Source organism: Enhydra lutris, unplaced genomic scaffold (assembly GCF_002288905.1).
Source record: "Enhydra lutris kenyoni isolate GAN:26980312 unplaced genomic scaffold, ASM228890v2 scaffoldscaffold13, whole genome shotgun sequence".
Lineage (NCBI taxonomy): Eukaryota > Metazoa > Chordata > Mammalia > Carnivora > Mustelidae > Enhydra > Enhydra lutris.
The window spans coordinates 35,017,466-35,033,280 of NW_019154097.1; the positions used below are offsets into that span (position 1 = coordinate 35,017,466).

A 15,815-nucleotide genomic window follows, 5' to 3' on the forward strand; every position below is an offset into this window, starting at 1 on the left:
ACAGCAATTTACCGCACATTCATTCCTCATTGGGCTCTGGGCCAAGCCCTTGGCAGGTGCTTAGCTATTTCCAACAGGAAGGATTGAATGCAGGGAATGACGTGCTCATGGACGGCTGGAAGGACAGGAAGGGCTGAGAGCTAGGACACTGCAGAACTGACCCACCTGGGAAGCTGCCACCACTGGAGCCCCTGGGAGCTCGCCCTCTAAGTGCAAACCTGGGGGCCGGAAATAGGAATCGAGACCCCCCTGCTGCCACCGCCGCCCACAACGGACTCTCCTCCCCTGCAGAGTGGGATATCGCAAGCACCTGCCGCAGGAACTGTCCTTCTCTGTGACCCCGCTGGCCACCAGAAGGGCAGAAGATGGCTCCCGCCCACTTCTGCTCTCCAAACCGCAAGCGAGAACCTCCAGCTGGCAGAACCTAGTTTGTGTCTGGGACCCTAGCTGCAGAGGCCAGAGCTGAAAAACAGTGCTTCGCATGTCCGACCATTTATTTCCGTTTTCCTTCGCGTTTTCTGGAAGGGCTGCTGGATTTCCAGCGTTTCCCCTGGCATCTGTTGATCTAAGCATATGGCTTTTCCCTCTTGATTTACTAATTTTAGGGAATGGAGAGTAAATAAAAGGGGAGAGCAATAAGGGGTGGGCCAGGAAGGTCTCTCTGAGGGGACACTGTGACGAGACCAGGTACCCTTGGTCACAAATACCTCAGGCAGAAGTGATCAGCGGGAGGACTGTTCAGAGGTCATGGGGAGGCCGAAAGGCGAGGAGCCATCCCACGAATCTGCCTTGGGTGACTTTGTTGCCATGGGAAGGACCAGGCAGGAAGACCCTCTCTCTTAGGCCTTGGCAAGACCCCGGCGAGCCGTTCCCACCTTCTGAGCAGCCACCGACACCGCACAGAGTGCAAATGACCCTGCGTCGTGGCCAGTCCCATTTCACAGATGAGGACATTGAGGCTCCTGGCGATGGGCTCTCGCCGCAGGGCCTCCGAGGCAGCTGGGGCACTCCCGGGCACGTCCAGCAGGTGGGGGTGAGCGCCCAGGGACCGCGCGGCCGCGAGGTGGGGGCCCCGCCCCGCCCCGCCCCGGGCCCGGCCCCGCCCCCCGGAGGAGGGGCGGAGGGAGCCGGGTGGGCGCCCACCGCGGCGCAGCGGGCCGGGGCAGAGCGGGGCGCGCACGGGCGTCGGTGCCCGGGGGCCATGGCGGCGGCGGGGCTCCTGCTGGGTCTGGCGCTGCTGGCGCCGCGGGCTGCCGGCGCGGGCATGGGCGCGTGCTACGACGACGCGGGGCGGCCGCAGCGCTGCCTGCCGGTGTTCGAGAACGCGGCGTTCGGCCGGCGCGCCGAGGCCTCGCACACGTGCGGCCGCCCGCCCGAGGACTTCTGCCCGCACGTGGGCGCGCCGGGCGCGGGGGCGCAGTGCCAGCGCTGCGACGCCGCCGACCCCCGGCGCCGCCACGACGCCGCCTACCTCACCGACTTCCACAGCCAGGACGACAGCACCTGGTGGCAGAGCCCGTCCATGGCCTTCGGCGTGCAGTACCCCACCTCGGTCAACATCACCCTCCGCCTGGGTAAGCGCCGCGGCGTCCCCGGACCGCGGCCCGTCGTGGGTGCCGCGCGCCCCGGCTTGGCTGCAGATCCGAGCTGCCCGTGCCCGCCGCCCGCGTTCCCGGGTAACGGGAAGGGAGGACGGGTGGGCGGCCCCGTGGGGGCTGGCAGGGGCGGGAAGCCTCCCCGGAGCCCTTTACAGAGCAGTGGGTCTGGATGTGAGGGTCGTGCGCTGCAATGGGGTTGCTGCCTCCTAGACCCAGAGCTTTGGGGGGGACAAGGGGGTCCCACCCGGGGGTGGACTAGTCCGCCCTCTGGGGCAGGAGCTCTTAATCGTGGGGGCTCTGGGGGCTCATGAATCCCTGGGGCTGTGTGCAGTGCCGGGTGTGTTCTTGGGGCTAGGAGACAAGGCTTCACCTCCTGGAAGGCTTAGCCCCTGAGTAGGAGCGAAGCTTGCTGTTGGGTGACTGCGCTTGGCGGCCAGGCCGTCCTGCCCCTCCCGCCCCTCCTTTCCCTCTGCACCTCAGACCCCTGGGCTCAGCATCTGGAGTCTGGACCCAGCCCTTCACTCCCGTTTGGAAATGGGAGTATCCCCTTCCCCTTCGAGTCCAGCCCAGTCCACGTCCTCCCTGGGCCCCAAGACGTGCCAGGCCCTGAGCTCCACATCTTATCTATTGCCTGCAGCCCTTTTGGTGGGGGAGGGGGTCCACCCGTTTGCACTCCCTTGTCTGTGGGTTTGAAATCTCCCCAAACTTTGAAAATTCAAGTGTTTTTGTAATTCGTTTTGGCTGCTAAACCCGACCCAAGGCTATTTATAGACCTTGTTTATCCTAGTTAGAATGAATATTCATACGTTTTTGCTACTGAAATCTCATTTAAGTACAGCCTGGGGGGGAGCAAACCCAGCTGGGGGTGTTCACACAAGCCGTGGTATAAGGACTACATTATCTCTCTAAACCCTAAAAAATTCTGAATTCCAAAACACATCCACAGCTAAGCAGTTTGGGTTAGGGGTTATGGGACCATATCCCCAGTTTTCAGATGAGAAAATTGAAGCACAGAGAGGTTAAGTGTTTTGCCCAAAGGCACACAGCTGCTAAATGACTGGAAAGAAGCAATCATGGATATCCAAGGTCGAGCATAGATTCCTTTACACGAGCTCCACCCAGCCATGGAATCTTCCAGCCCTGGGTGACAGCGCTTCGGGGAGGACTGGGAGATGACATTGAAGTGAGGTGGGGTGGGGACACTGGGCCCCTCAGCAGAGCAGGCCAGTTGTGGGTTGTCACCCCCAAGCGGCTCAGCTCCCCGGGCTTTTGTCACTATCACTGGCTTGTCTGGACCGCTAGATGGGGCGGGGTCTCTGCCCAGGCGGGCGACAGGAAACCAGCGTGGGGAGGGAGTCTGGGGGAGCTGGCTGGACAGGGCTGGCAGAACCCCAAGACCACTGGGGAAGGAATCTGGGACAGGGTGGGGGCTGCTGGGGAAGACGCTGTTCCATGACAGAGGGTGGGGGCCTGGCTGATGTGTTGCCTGTGTCAGTGGAGCCAGGGGTGGGCAAGAGGCTCTGCCCCGGCTCAAAGTGGGAGGGGCGGGAAGCATCGTGGGGTGGGGTCTGGGGGCAGCTCCCCTTAGCTGAGCATTCGCAAGCGGGGCCCTGTGCCTGGCCGGGTGACCTTGCTGAGCTCTGCCTGGGACCCTTAGCCACAGGGAACTTCACGCTCGCATCCACACACATCTACTCACACTTATACGCTCAGCCACACACTCAGACACACTCACATACATCTACTCACACTGCTGCTATCTACATCTGCTCATCCACACACATCTACTCACACTCAAACACTCACGTACATTAACTCACACTCGTGTGCTCATCCACACACATCTGCTCAAACTCATATGCTTGTCTATACACATCGGCTCACACTCATGCTCAGCCACACACATCTACTCACACTAACTCACCTGTACACATCTACGCACGCTCGTGTGCTCACTCTCACACACTTACTCACACTCACATGCTTATCCACATACATGTAGTCACACTCACACATGCACACACATTCACATTCATCGATTTGTACTCATGTGCTCATCCACACACTTATCCATACTCACACCTTCACACACATCTACTCACACTCATACGCTTGCACACATCTACTCAACATTTATGTGCTCATCCACACACTCCTCGACACACACACATCCACTCCTTCACGGGCACACATTCACTCTCATGTACTCATACCCACACACCTACTCACACTCACATCCACTCACATGCCCATACCCACACTCATGTCCACACACTCACCCTCACACATCTACTTATACTCACACATTTACTCACCCACATGCTCACACTCATACCCGCACACTCACCCCTCCATTCACACACACATTCACTTGCACCTGCTCAGTTACACACTCACCCTCACACTCACACACCCACACATACTCACTTGCTCATTCACTCACCCACGGGTATAGTCACACTCAAACACACGCATATGCACAAACACACACACCTCACCCTGACCCAGTGTTCTTTCCATCACCATGTGCAGCACCAGACGGATAGGAGGGGCTCCAGAACGTTCACAAGTGGAGAAAGGAAGCCCGAATGAATGGATGGCAGTGTTCCCTCCTCGGTCCTGTGTATCTGGTCCCAGCTTGGGATCTCGCTGGCCTGCTCTGGGGACAGAGTGGAGTAGATATCGCAAAATGTACTTAGGATGCAGGCAGGGCTCAGCCACTTGCTGGGCGAGTGCTACCGCCTCTCTGTGCCTCCGTGTCCTCCCCTATGAAATAGGGCTGAGACCGGCCACCTCCCCCTGGTCATCGCTCAGGCTCCATGAGCTCAGGTTGGCCACGTGCTTACAGGAGCTGTGACAGTCCTTGTGTGTGGCCAAGGCTACTCTGCTGAGAACAGCTCAGGGCTGAGCTTCCCCGAGGGTGGCCTTAACCCAGGGATTGGGAAATGCTCGCCGAGCTGGCTTCCAAAAGATGTCCTGACCCTGGGCCCTCTTTCTGCACTGGGGGGTCCCAGAGACCCATAGCCGCCCCAGACTGAGCCCGTCTTGGGTTCCATTCAACTTTGGTTTGCTCCATGCTGAGCTGTGGATTGCATAATATCGGGGGAAGAGGAGGTCTGGGGTTGTCGTCAGGGTGTTCCCAGCGGAGGCCCCCATCCTCTCCCCCTGGTCCTCAGGCCACTTCTGCTGGCTCCTCTGCAAGTCCCCCACTCCTTGGGGGCTCATGGGAGGGGAGAATGGGTGGCTGGCTCTGGCCTGGGGCCCCTGGAAGGAGCGGGGTGAGGGGCCGGGGAGGGAGAGGCGGCTGGTCAGCCCCGAGATGGAGGTCGCTGCTTTCCCAGCCCCCTGTGATCTCACAGACATCTGTTCCAAATCCCGGAGTCGCCAAGCTGAGCCTTCCTGTCTAGGATGAAAGGCAGCAGCGGGGTCTGGCGGCTCCTCACCCTCCACAGAGGCCCGGGAAAGCGGGCAGGCTGGGGGAGGTGCTTGGTCATCGGGGATGAGAGACACGATTCCGTGGGTTCCCACTTAGCGCTCAGAACTGCAGCCCGGCCTGAGTTCTTCTACACGCAGGGAAACTGAGGTTCTACAAGTAAGGTCAGCTGTCTGGGGTCACTCAGCCAGTACGTGGCACGCCCCGGGGTCCCGTACGACGGTGCTTCATGTGGGAACGATCAGCTGCAGAGTTAGGCTGGTCTGCGCCTTGGCTTTTGGCGAGGGTAGAGAGAACCTCCCTTCTCACTTGAACACTTCCTTGGATTTCTAAGAAGCTCCTGAAGTGACAGGAAAACCCACAAGTCCCCAAGCAGGTGCGCACTGAGCCCCGAGAGGGGAGAGCTGCAGGGGGAAGGCAGGTGGGCTCTTGACTGGCCCCTCCCCAGGCTCAGATCTGCCTGCCTTGTGCAGGCCTTCTCTGTGCGTTTGTTCAGCTGGCTGCCCAAAGCCTGAGCTGAGCCTCAGCCCTGCTGGCCTAGGGGCACAGTCTGCCAGGAGACAGGTTAAGCCCAGGATGACGGGAATGAGGATTTATGCCCTGGGAACACACATGGTTAGTGGCCTTCCTGAGATCTCTAGGGTAGCGGGCTGTCAAAGGAGCAAAGGATCTTTCAGGCCAAGGGGACAGCCCGGGGCCGCCAGGAGACTGGATGGCGGGAGCAGAGGGGACAAGGAGACAGAGGGGCCTGGCCTGGGTGAGGCCTGGACGTCACGAGGACCCTGCTGGCCGCTGCCGAGCCCCGAAGCCGCTGGGTCTCTAGAGCTTCGGCTGCATTGCAGCTTCCTGTCCCGTGGGTGGCCGTGTTTGCGTTGGCTGGGGCTGGGGCTGGGGCTGGGGGCCGCGTCCTCCTTCCTTCTCCCTGGAGGTTCTGGCAGGAATGCTGGGCTCTACACAGACCAAGGGTCAAGGCAACAGCCTTGGTGTGCGTCTACCCACAGAAGCTGCCGTTCCCCGCAGCCCCTGCGTCCAGCTGGTCCCGGCTGCCTCACTCTTGTCTGGGCTGCTCAGGACCAACCCAGGACTGACAGGAGAGAGAAATCCCTAAGCTCAGTTGAGCACCTACTGTGTGCTAGGCCCTGGGCCAGGCCCTTGGGATGCAGCTGTGGACAAGCCACTGTCTGCCCCGCTCAGCTTAGAGGCGCCCTCCTCCGGGCAGCCCCCTGGCCTTACTCCATCACAGCAGGTCGTGCTACACTGGAGTTTAGGTTTATTTGTGTCGAGCCCTAGCTCTGAGATGCAGAAGGAAAGCCTGTTTGCACAGCTGCAGCACAGCGCTCAGCACAGGCCCCCTGCGCAGGGGTGCTCGCTAAACGCTGGCCGTGTCATGAACGGAAGGGCAACCAGCATTTAGCCGCGTACGTGCCGCCTGCGTAGACTCGTTCCGAGGCCTTTGCAGGCATTTGCCCCATAAGCCCCGTTATTATGCCCATTCTGCAAGGCAGTAAGAAAGGAAAGGAAGGCGAGGCACTGCCTTCTAGTCCCTTGCCCAGTTAAACCCCCAGGGAGTTAGGTATTTTGTCCAAGGCCACAGAGCAGGTAAGTGTGGAGCTGGACGTGAACCCCAGTGCGTCCCGGCCACGCCCACACCACGGTCCCTCGCTGGGGACAAGGCAGCGAGTGCAGGAATGCAGGCACGTGCGACTTCCCAGCGTTCCAGATGCATCCAAATGCCTAAGCTATGGCCTTCACGGGGCTCCCCGCCCTCCTCCTGGTCCTGCCCTGCTCCAGTCCCCCCACTCCAGCCGCCTCACCCGTCTTCCCGTCATCCCCGTGCCAGCCCCGCCCGCAAGAGTGCTCCGCTGTGCCTGTTGGAATCCTGGTCGACATTTGGGACTCCCCCAGCACCTCTCTCCCAGTCTCCCACCTGAGCCCTCGACCAGGTCATTTGACATCCTCCTGCATGTCAGCTGTGGGATGTCACACGAGCCTCAAACCTCGGGTCCAAAAGTAAAGGCAGCCCTAGTCACAGCAGCCAGAGCGGAAGCGCTCCAGCTGTTTGCTGACCGGCGAATAACTACTCGAAACATGGTGCTCACACTTGACGGGATGTTGCTCGGCCTGGGGGGAGGAGGGGGGTTCTGACACCTGCTGCAACAGGGGTGGGCGAGCCCAGAGGGCGTTACGCGGAGAAGGACAAGTGCTGGGTGATTTCGCTCGCAGGAGGCCCCTAGAACAGCCTGCGTCTTAGAGACAGAAAGGAGAATGGTGAGTGCCAGGGTGGGGAGTGGGAAGTTGCTCGCCGGGTGAGGACTCTCGGTTTGGGAAGACGAATTCTGGAGATGGGGGTGAGGACCGTAGTGCAGTGAGGGTGTATTTACTCCCGGTGAACAGTGTACTTAAAAACAGTTTAGATGGGGTGCCTGGCTGGCTTCGTCGGAAGAACGTGTGACCCTTGACCTCGGGGTTGAGTTCGATCCCCATGTTGGGTGTAGAGATTCCTTAAATTTAAAAAAAAAAAAAACAAGAAAACTCGAGGCGCCTGGCTGGGTCAATGGGTTGAGCGTCCAGCTCTTGATTTTTGACTCAGGTATTGGTCTCAGGGTCACGAGATCGAGCCCAGCATTGGACTCCACGCTTTGCATGGAGCCTGCTTATGGAGCCAACTCTCTCTCACGAACTCTCTCTCTCAAAAAAAAATTTTAAAAAGGTTAAGATGGCAAATTTTAAGCGTATTTAAAAGAAAAGAGGAAAGGCGTCATCCTCCCATCTCTCCACGCACTAGAGCAAGAAACTTGGGTGTCTTCTGTGATTCTTCCCTCCCTTGACTTCAACATTCAGCAGATCACCAGACCATCAGATCACTAGATTTTTCTCTGGAATGTCCTCCTCTCCATCATTTTCACTCGGCCCCTCATCTGTTCCCCGATTTATTGTAGTGGCCCCAAATGCCCAGCCACCTCCCTTTGCAAATGTGTAGTTTGTACATTTCAGTCACATCTCAGATCAGACCTCAGCATCCTTCTTAACACAAAGCCCTAGGCAGTAATCAATCAGATGAAACCGTTTGCTCTTCGCAGGCTAGACAACACGCTTGACGATCTTGATCCATATTTAGGGTGTAGATTCTTGGTGCAAAGATGAGAGAACTGTGATGGGCCCAGCCCTCCGTCCGCCGGGCTCTCATGGTGTCTGGCATTGCAGTCATGGGAATTCCCCAGCTCCTCGCAGGACCCACTGTGCCCTAAACTGCCAAGAGCTGGGGTGGGAGAGGAAGACAGGAACAATGAATGACCGTGATAGGGCCAAGTGATTACCCCATAGGCTGGGAGCAGCTCTCCCCACCTGGTTCTCATGCCCCAGTGGGCAGGGCAGCTTCACCCACACATTCCCAGCTCAGCTCCCCACCCTGCCCCCCCCAGCCCCACCCCAGGCCATTGCTGCCCAGATGGCTCCGATTAGAGAGCTTTGTTTTGTTTCCACTTTCCCAAAATAAGCCTCTCTGTCCCGAACTCATTCTGCTTGGTCAGTGCCGGATGTGCGCTGGCTTGGTTTTATGACTGCCCTGGTGTCATCTCTGATGGGCTTTATGTCCCAGCTGGCTGGAGAGGACATGCTTGGTGCTCCTGGTGCGGGTTTGCGTGGCCTCCGCAGTCTTCGTGGGTACCAGCATCCCCTTCCTGGGCGGCCCCTTGTCTCTGGGCATCCACAGATTCCTAGACAGAGGGTAGCGTCGTTCAGGGCAGTGACTCTGGGGGCAGATGAGCCTGCCGTCAATCAGAGACCCAGCTGTTTTCTGCATGATGTTGGGTGAGTCCCTATCTCCTGCCCAAGCCTCAGGCTCCTTGTTGTTAAAACAGGCACAGTGATTTAATTGTTGGGGGATATATGGTATAAATAAAGCACTTAGCATGGTGCTTGGCACATAGTAGGTGCTCACTAAATGCCAGCTGTTTTAGAAGAGACACATTCAGAGGTCGTGGCTTGCAGTATCAGTGGCACTGTGAGACCTGCCTGTCTCAGCTCGCTCACTGGATTATAAACTCCTTGAAGGCACAGATCATGCTTCGTCTTTACTTGCTCATATGGCAAGCACTTGTTGAGTACCTACTGTATGCAGGCACTGCTCGGCTCTAAGGAGTCCCATGCCCTGTCCCAAGAGGGTCACAGACTAGTGGGAGAGAGGGGCAAGGTCCTTCCAGAACTAGATGGAAGAAGCCCAAGGAAACTGGGAGCTCTGACGAGGTACCCAAACCCATAGCACTAGGGGTGAGTAGTCGTCACCCTGGAAAGGTGGGCAGAAGGGCATTCCACAGTGGGCTGAAGCTGGGGCATGTGGTCAGTTGGCTAAGCCAGAGAGATGCCTAGAAGGCAGTCAGGTGAGGAGCACAGGGAACAGTATTCAGGCAGAGGGAACAGCATGTTGGGCTGAGATCTGTGCACTCCCAAGCAGTATCGTCCCCAGTTAACAATGGGGGATGACATTTTGGCCCATTTTTTCTGGCAGAAACACACCTGTCTTAATCACCCCCGAAGCCTCGTCATTGCCTGGCGCTTGCGAGGGTATGGGTTGAGGCTGCAAATTTAATTCTTGTCCACTGCTTAGGAGATCTGGGGTCTGCTTCCTTCCCCAGCCTTTGGGTTGCCTTTGGCAGAAACCTTTTCATCACAAAGCTGGGATTAAGTTGTTTTCTTGGCCCTTCTAATTAACTCTTACAACAGAAAGTCCCTGCCGAGTCTCTGTGATGTTCCTGTGTCTTCTCTCACCTCCTGGTTTGGCAAGGAAGAGGAAAAGCCGTGATGTTTCCTAGTGCGTGATGTTGCTTCTTTGCATGAAATCCCAGTGACTGCCTTTTTCCGATCACGCTTCTAGCTGCCAGCTACCTTTTAAGTGGCTCCAAGCTCCCTGCCCGCGATGTGTCTGGCTGCTCGATGTTTACGGAGGAGTCTGGGCCGTGGGACCCACAGCTGCCTCCACCCAGCGTGCTCTCGAGAACGCACATCTGGGGTGAGTCCCACCCCGGTTCCAAAGCCGGACCTCGGAACACAAGCAGCCACCGGGCTCCCCCACCACTCAAGACACTGACTCAGTTTCCGACACGTGCTTTCTTGTCGGGGGCTTGGCGTTCTGGTGCCAAGCTGAGCTGCAACGGAACGTTGAAAAACATCTGAAACAGAGCATGGCAAGGCGGTTGCTTTTCCCAAAAAAAAAGAAAAAAAATTTTTTTTTAAAATATGTTTTCTCCAGTTTTTAAATTAGAACAAGCTTTGTGAGAGAAAATTAGGAAAACGGAGAACAGTTGAAAAGGAAGAAATGTCACTCACAGCCCTCTGCCAGAGGGCAGCCGCGCCGACTCCTTTGCTGCCTATCCTTGGGGGTTTTTAAATTATGATCTGACGATTCCAACCATATGATCTTGTGTCTTTCTATTCACCATTCTGGCTGAAGCTTTGCCCATGTGTTCCAGGCTCACTGCTGGCTGTTTCTGTGGCCCCGATCATCCTGTGAATTTATACTGTTGATTGGATTCTGAGGGTTCCCATTTTTCTCCTGTTCTAAAAAACGCCCAGATGCTGGTTTTCACGCATGTAGGCTCCTTCCCTTGTTTGAATGCCCAGAAATGGGGTGATTTTGCCGAAGGTAAGGGATCCTTCCTTGGCTCTTCAATCGTGCCACCAACCTACCTTCCCAAAGGGCCGATGCACACAGATAGGGTCCCCAGTTTTTCTTTTCTTGCGTGAAATACACGTAAGGTAAAATTTGACCGTCTTAACCGTTTGTATCGTCATGTGACCGTCACCCACCTGCCCACAGGGCTTCTCCCTCTTAAACTGAAGCTCTGTTCCTATTAAACACTGACTCCCCAGGCCCCTCCCTCGGCTCCTGGCCCCGCCAACTCGCCTCCCCATCGCTGCGAGCTCGGTGACCCTAACAAGCGCCTATAAGTGAGATCATGGTATTTGTCCTTCAGTGACTGGTTTAGTTCACGCCACATAATGTCCCCAGGGTCCATCTCTGTTGTAATGTGTGTCCAGAGTTCCTTCTTTTTCTGAATACTATTGGGCTGAATACTATTCCACGTTACAGATACGCCACAGTTTGTCCATCATCCGTTGATGGACATGTGGGTTTGCTTTCTGCCTTCCGGCTGTTGTGAAGAGTTACGCTGTGAACACGGGGGTACAGATAACTGCGAAGTCGTGCTTTCATTTCTTCGGGGTATATACCCAAATTCCAGGATTGTGGGGTCCTTCCTTTTTTGACTTTTCGAGGAAATGCCAAACATTTTCATAGCGAATGCACCATTTTACTGTCCCACAAACCTTGCACAAGGTTTTCATTTTTCCACGTCCTTGCCAACACTTGTTAATAGTTGGTTTTTGCCTTGAATCATGGCCATCCTAATGGTGGTGAGTGGTCCAATTTTTATTTTGTTTTTATTTTTTAAAGATTTTATTCATTTATTCGACAGACAGAGATCACTAGTAGGCAGTGAGGCTGGCAGAGAAAGAGGGGGAAGCAGGCTCCCTGCTGAGCAGAGAACCCAATGTGGGGCTTGATCCCAGGACCCCGAGATCATGACCTGAGCCGAAGGCAGAGGCTTTAACCCAGAGCCACCTAGGTGCCCCCCAATCCACCCATTTAAAGTCAAAGTGGGGGGGCGCCTGGGTGGCTCAGTGGGTTAAAGCCTCTGCCTTCGGCTCGGGTCGTGGTCTCAGGGTCCTGGGATCGAGTCCCGCATCGGGCTCTCTGCTCAGCGGGGAGCCTGCTTCCCCCTCTCTCTCTGCCTGCCTCTCTGCCTGCCTCTCTGCCTGCTTGCGATTTCTCTCTCAGTGTGTCAAATGGATGGGTGAAATCTTTAAAAAAAAAAATAAATAAATAAAGTCAAAGTGGGTAGGGACACCTGGGTGGCTCAGTTGGTTAAGCAGCTGCCTTCGGCTCAGGTCGTGATCCCAGCGTCCTGGGATCGAGTCCCACATCGGGCTTCTTGCTCGGTGGGGAGCCTGCTTCTCCCTCTGCCTCTGCTGCCACTCAGCCTGCCTGTGCTCGCTCTCTCTCTCTCTCTCTCTCTCTCTGGCAAATAAATAAATAAAATCTTTAAAAAAAAATAAAAAATAAAGTCAAAGTGGGTTTTAGTTTGTTCGTAGAGTTGTATCTCCACCCCTGCTGTCGCCTTTGGGACATTTCATCACCCCCTAAAGAAACCCTGTACCCCTTAGCAGCACCCCTCAGTCTCCACTCCTCCCTAAGACCCTGACAACCACTCACCTACCCTGTGTCTCAACATCCAGGATAAGTGGAATCATACGATGTGTAGTCTTTTGTGATTAGTCTCTTTCATTTACGATACTGTTTTCCGGGCATATCCACGAGGTGGTGTATATCAGAACGCCCTTCCTGGGGCACCTGGGTGGCTCAGTGGGTTAAGCCTCTACCTTCGGCTCAGGTCATGATCTCAGGGTCCTGGGATCGAGCCCCGCATCAGGCTCTCTGCTCAGTGGGGAGCCTGCTTCCTCCTCTCTCTCTGCCTGCCTCTCTGCCTACTTGTGTCTCTCTGTCAAATAAATAAATAAAATCTTTTAAAAAAAAAACAAAGAACGCCCTTTTTATCACAGAACACTGTTCTGCTGTATGACGTACCACGATTTATTAATTCGCGGGTCAGTTGGCCAACATTTGAGTTGTTTCCACTCTTGGGATATCACGCGTGATGCCGCCATGAGCATCCACGTGCGTTTGCGGGGACACGTGTTTCGCCTTCACTGGGGCACAGGCTCGGGGCTGGAGCTGCTGCGTCACACGGTGTCCCGTGTCGGCCTCTTGAGGAACCACCGGGCTGTTCCCCAGTGGCTGGGCAGGGGCAACTTCTCCACATCCTCACCAGCACTTACTTTTATGTCTTTTTGGTTGTACTCGGCTTAGGGGAGAGAAGTGGTGTCCCCTGTGGTTCAGGTTTGTGTTTCCTGCTGGCCGATGGTGTTGGGCATCTCTTCGTGGGCTTATGGTCCACTTGCGTGTCTTCTTCGGAGAGATGTCTGTTTAGATCCTTTGCCTGTTTTTTATTTTTTTATTTTATTTTTTTTAAGATTTTATTTTTATTTATTTACTTGTTAGAGAGAGGGAGAGAGAGAGAGTGAGCACAGGCAGACAGAGTGGCAGGCAGAGGCAGAGGGAGAAGCAGGCTTCCTGCCGAGCAAGGAGCCGGATGTGGGACTCAATCCCAGGACGCTGGGATCATGATGTGAGTCAAAGGCAGATGCTTAACCAACAGAGCCACCCAGGCACCCGGACAATAGTGTGTTTAGAAACACATAATTTTTTACTTCAGTGAGGTCCAGTGTGTCCGTTTTTGCTTCTGTCAGGTGTGCTTTGGGGGTCACATGTAGGAATGCTTTTCCGGCCCAGGTCACAAAGACCTGCTTCTGTGTTTCCTTCTGAGTTTTACGGTGTTAGTGCTTCTGTAGGACTGAGATGTTCAATCAGAGGACTGAAGTGGGTAAGGAAGATTGTGGATGGGGACCCCGGGGCTGGGTCTTCTTCTGTTCTTAGGCTGCTCACTGATGCCCCCTTAAGGCCGATGAGGATGTAGGGACCCTCTCCTCCCAGCCCCTTCTGTCCCCCACCCACAGTCCTCCTGCCCATCTGGGCCTCTAGCACAGCTCTGCACCATTGTCAGGGTTCTGGATAGTTGTGGTTCTCCCAGGATGTGATGGAGGGAGCTGGGCGGAGAGGAGGGCAGGGCAGGGTCCAAAGCCAGAAGCGCCCCCATGTTTGTGTGGGCAGTGTGAGAGAGGGGAGCAGGGCTAAAGCTGATGGAGGAGGTGGCACTCGGGAAGGGGACGAGCCCGGGGGCCGAGGAGCAGCCCAGGAGCGTGACCCAGGAGGCTGGGCTGCATGGAGGCCTAGGGGGATGACCAGTGGTCCAGGAGGTAAGGCAAGGCCAGGCCCCAGGCTGTGGCCGAGGAGGGCTATTGGTGAGGTTGCTTCACAGCAGCTCAGGGAAGCTGAATTGCAGTGGCCTGAGCGCCAAGCTGGGAGGAGAGGCTGTGGGGCCAAACAGAGGTAGACTTCCCTTGAGAGATTTGGACCAAGAGAGAAGTTAAATGGACCCCAGAAGAATAGAGAGTCCTGGAAGGATTGCATTAGGGTTTGGGGGAGTTGGAACTGGGTTTCTCCAGACTTGCAAGGGTCTGAAGTCACTGGGGAGGAATGAGTCTAAAGACACAGGTGGAACGGTTGGCCTTGCTGGGGTATAGTAAAAGAAATAACTTTTTTTTTTTTTTAAAGATTTTATTTATTTATTTGACAGAGAGATCACAAGCAGGCAGAGAGGCAGGCAGAGAGAGAGGAGGAAGCAGGCTCCCCTAGAGAGCAGAGAGCCCGATGCGGGGCTCGATCCCAGGACTCTGAGATCATGACCTGAGCCGAAGGCAGCGGCTTAACCCACTGAGCCACCCAGGCGCCCCAAGAAATAACTTTCTAATGGTAAAGTGGGCTTCTTCAGGATGTGGCAACATCTGGTTGCTAGAAATATCTTGAGCAAAAATGGTTGGCTGCCTGTCAAGGATGTTATCATTCAGATTCCTGTGCAGGGAGGCAAGTTGGCCTAGGTCAGGGATGGCAGGAAGTGTACCAGTATTTTCTCTCTGCCTGGTTCCATTGCCCCAACAGGCATCGCTAACCGATCATGGCACGCTGAGCACAGCGCTCCAGACAGCCTCTAATGACCCACCCAAGATAGTTTACACAACATTGCCATTCCCTGCACCAGGACTCTGACTCTCCCTTCCCTTCTGTAAAATGGGTCCGTGTCTTCCTGCTGCAGGGAAGGCTTACGAGATCACCTACGTGAGGCTGAAGTTCCACACCAGTCGCCCTGAGAGCTTTGCCATCTACAAGCGCACCCAGGCTGGTGGCCCGTGGGAGCCCTACCAGTACTACAGTGCCTCCTGCCAGAAGACCTACGGCAGGCCCGAGGGCCAGTACCTGCGTCCCGGCGAGGACGAGCGCGTGGCCTTCTGCACCTCCGAGTTCAGTGACATCTCCCCGCTGAGCGGCGGCAACGTGGCCTTCTCCACGCTGGAGGGCCGGCCTAGCGCTTACAACTTCGAGGAGAGCCCTGTGTTGCAGGTCAGAGAGGAGCCAGGCTTGGCGGGTCGGGACAGGGCTGCAGGGGGGTCCTCGGGCCTGGGGGAGCACAGAAAATTCGTGAGTGGAAGGACACGGGGTCCTATGGGATCCCACAGTTTTCAGATCTTAAATAACTGAAGTCTTTGTGGTGTCTACATGTGTTGTGGATGCCGCCAGTGAGATAGATGGAGGACAACCTGCTCAGCCAAGCAGAAGTGTCCCTTCCCCTGCCTGCTGTGGCAGAGCCCTGTGGCTTCTTGGAGCCCGGTGACAGCTACCAACTCAGCTGACCCTTCCTTATGTGGGTGGGGACCCTGAGGCCTGGACTGGAGAAGGGGTTTGCCAGGGGCACACACTGGTTGGTGGAAGGGCCCAGACCAGAACCTGAGTGTCCTGACTCCTCACTGGTGCTCTTTCTAGAACTTTCTAACCCAACCCCCAAGGGCCTTGCTTTTCTCTGTGAACTGACAATGTTTTCCGCCCCATGTGTCCCCAAGGGCTTTTATGAGGATAACATGGGAAACATGAAAAGAACTTGAGTTTGGGAATCGTAGATTCCTGGTTCTGTGCTGTAAGGCAGTGCTTTCTAAAACGTTCTCCAGTAAGAGATGTGGCCTCTAGCTGCACCGTCCAGGATGGTCACCACTAACCA

The 15,815-nt window shown here is 55.8% G+C and overlaps 1 protein-coding gene across 1 annotated transcript in view; it reads left to right on the forward strand.

Annotated features, from left to right (window-relative positions):
- The first annotated feature begins 1,201 nt into the window (after nt 1-1,201).
- The window catches only part of LOC111145932 (laminin subunit gamma 3), a 55,544-nt gene continuing 40,930 nt past the window's right edge, over nt 1,202-15,815 (forward strand). The window contains exons 1-2 of the mRNA XM_022501250.1: nt 1,202-1,574; nt 14,859-15,163. Of these exons, the coding sequence (XP_022356958.1) occupies nt 1,202-1,574; nt 14,859-15,163 (678 nt within the window). The remainder of the gene's footprint in view (nt 1,575-14,858; nt 15,164-15,815) is intronic.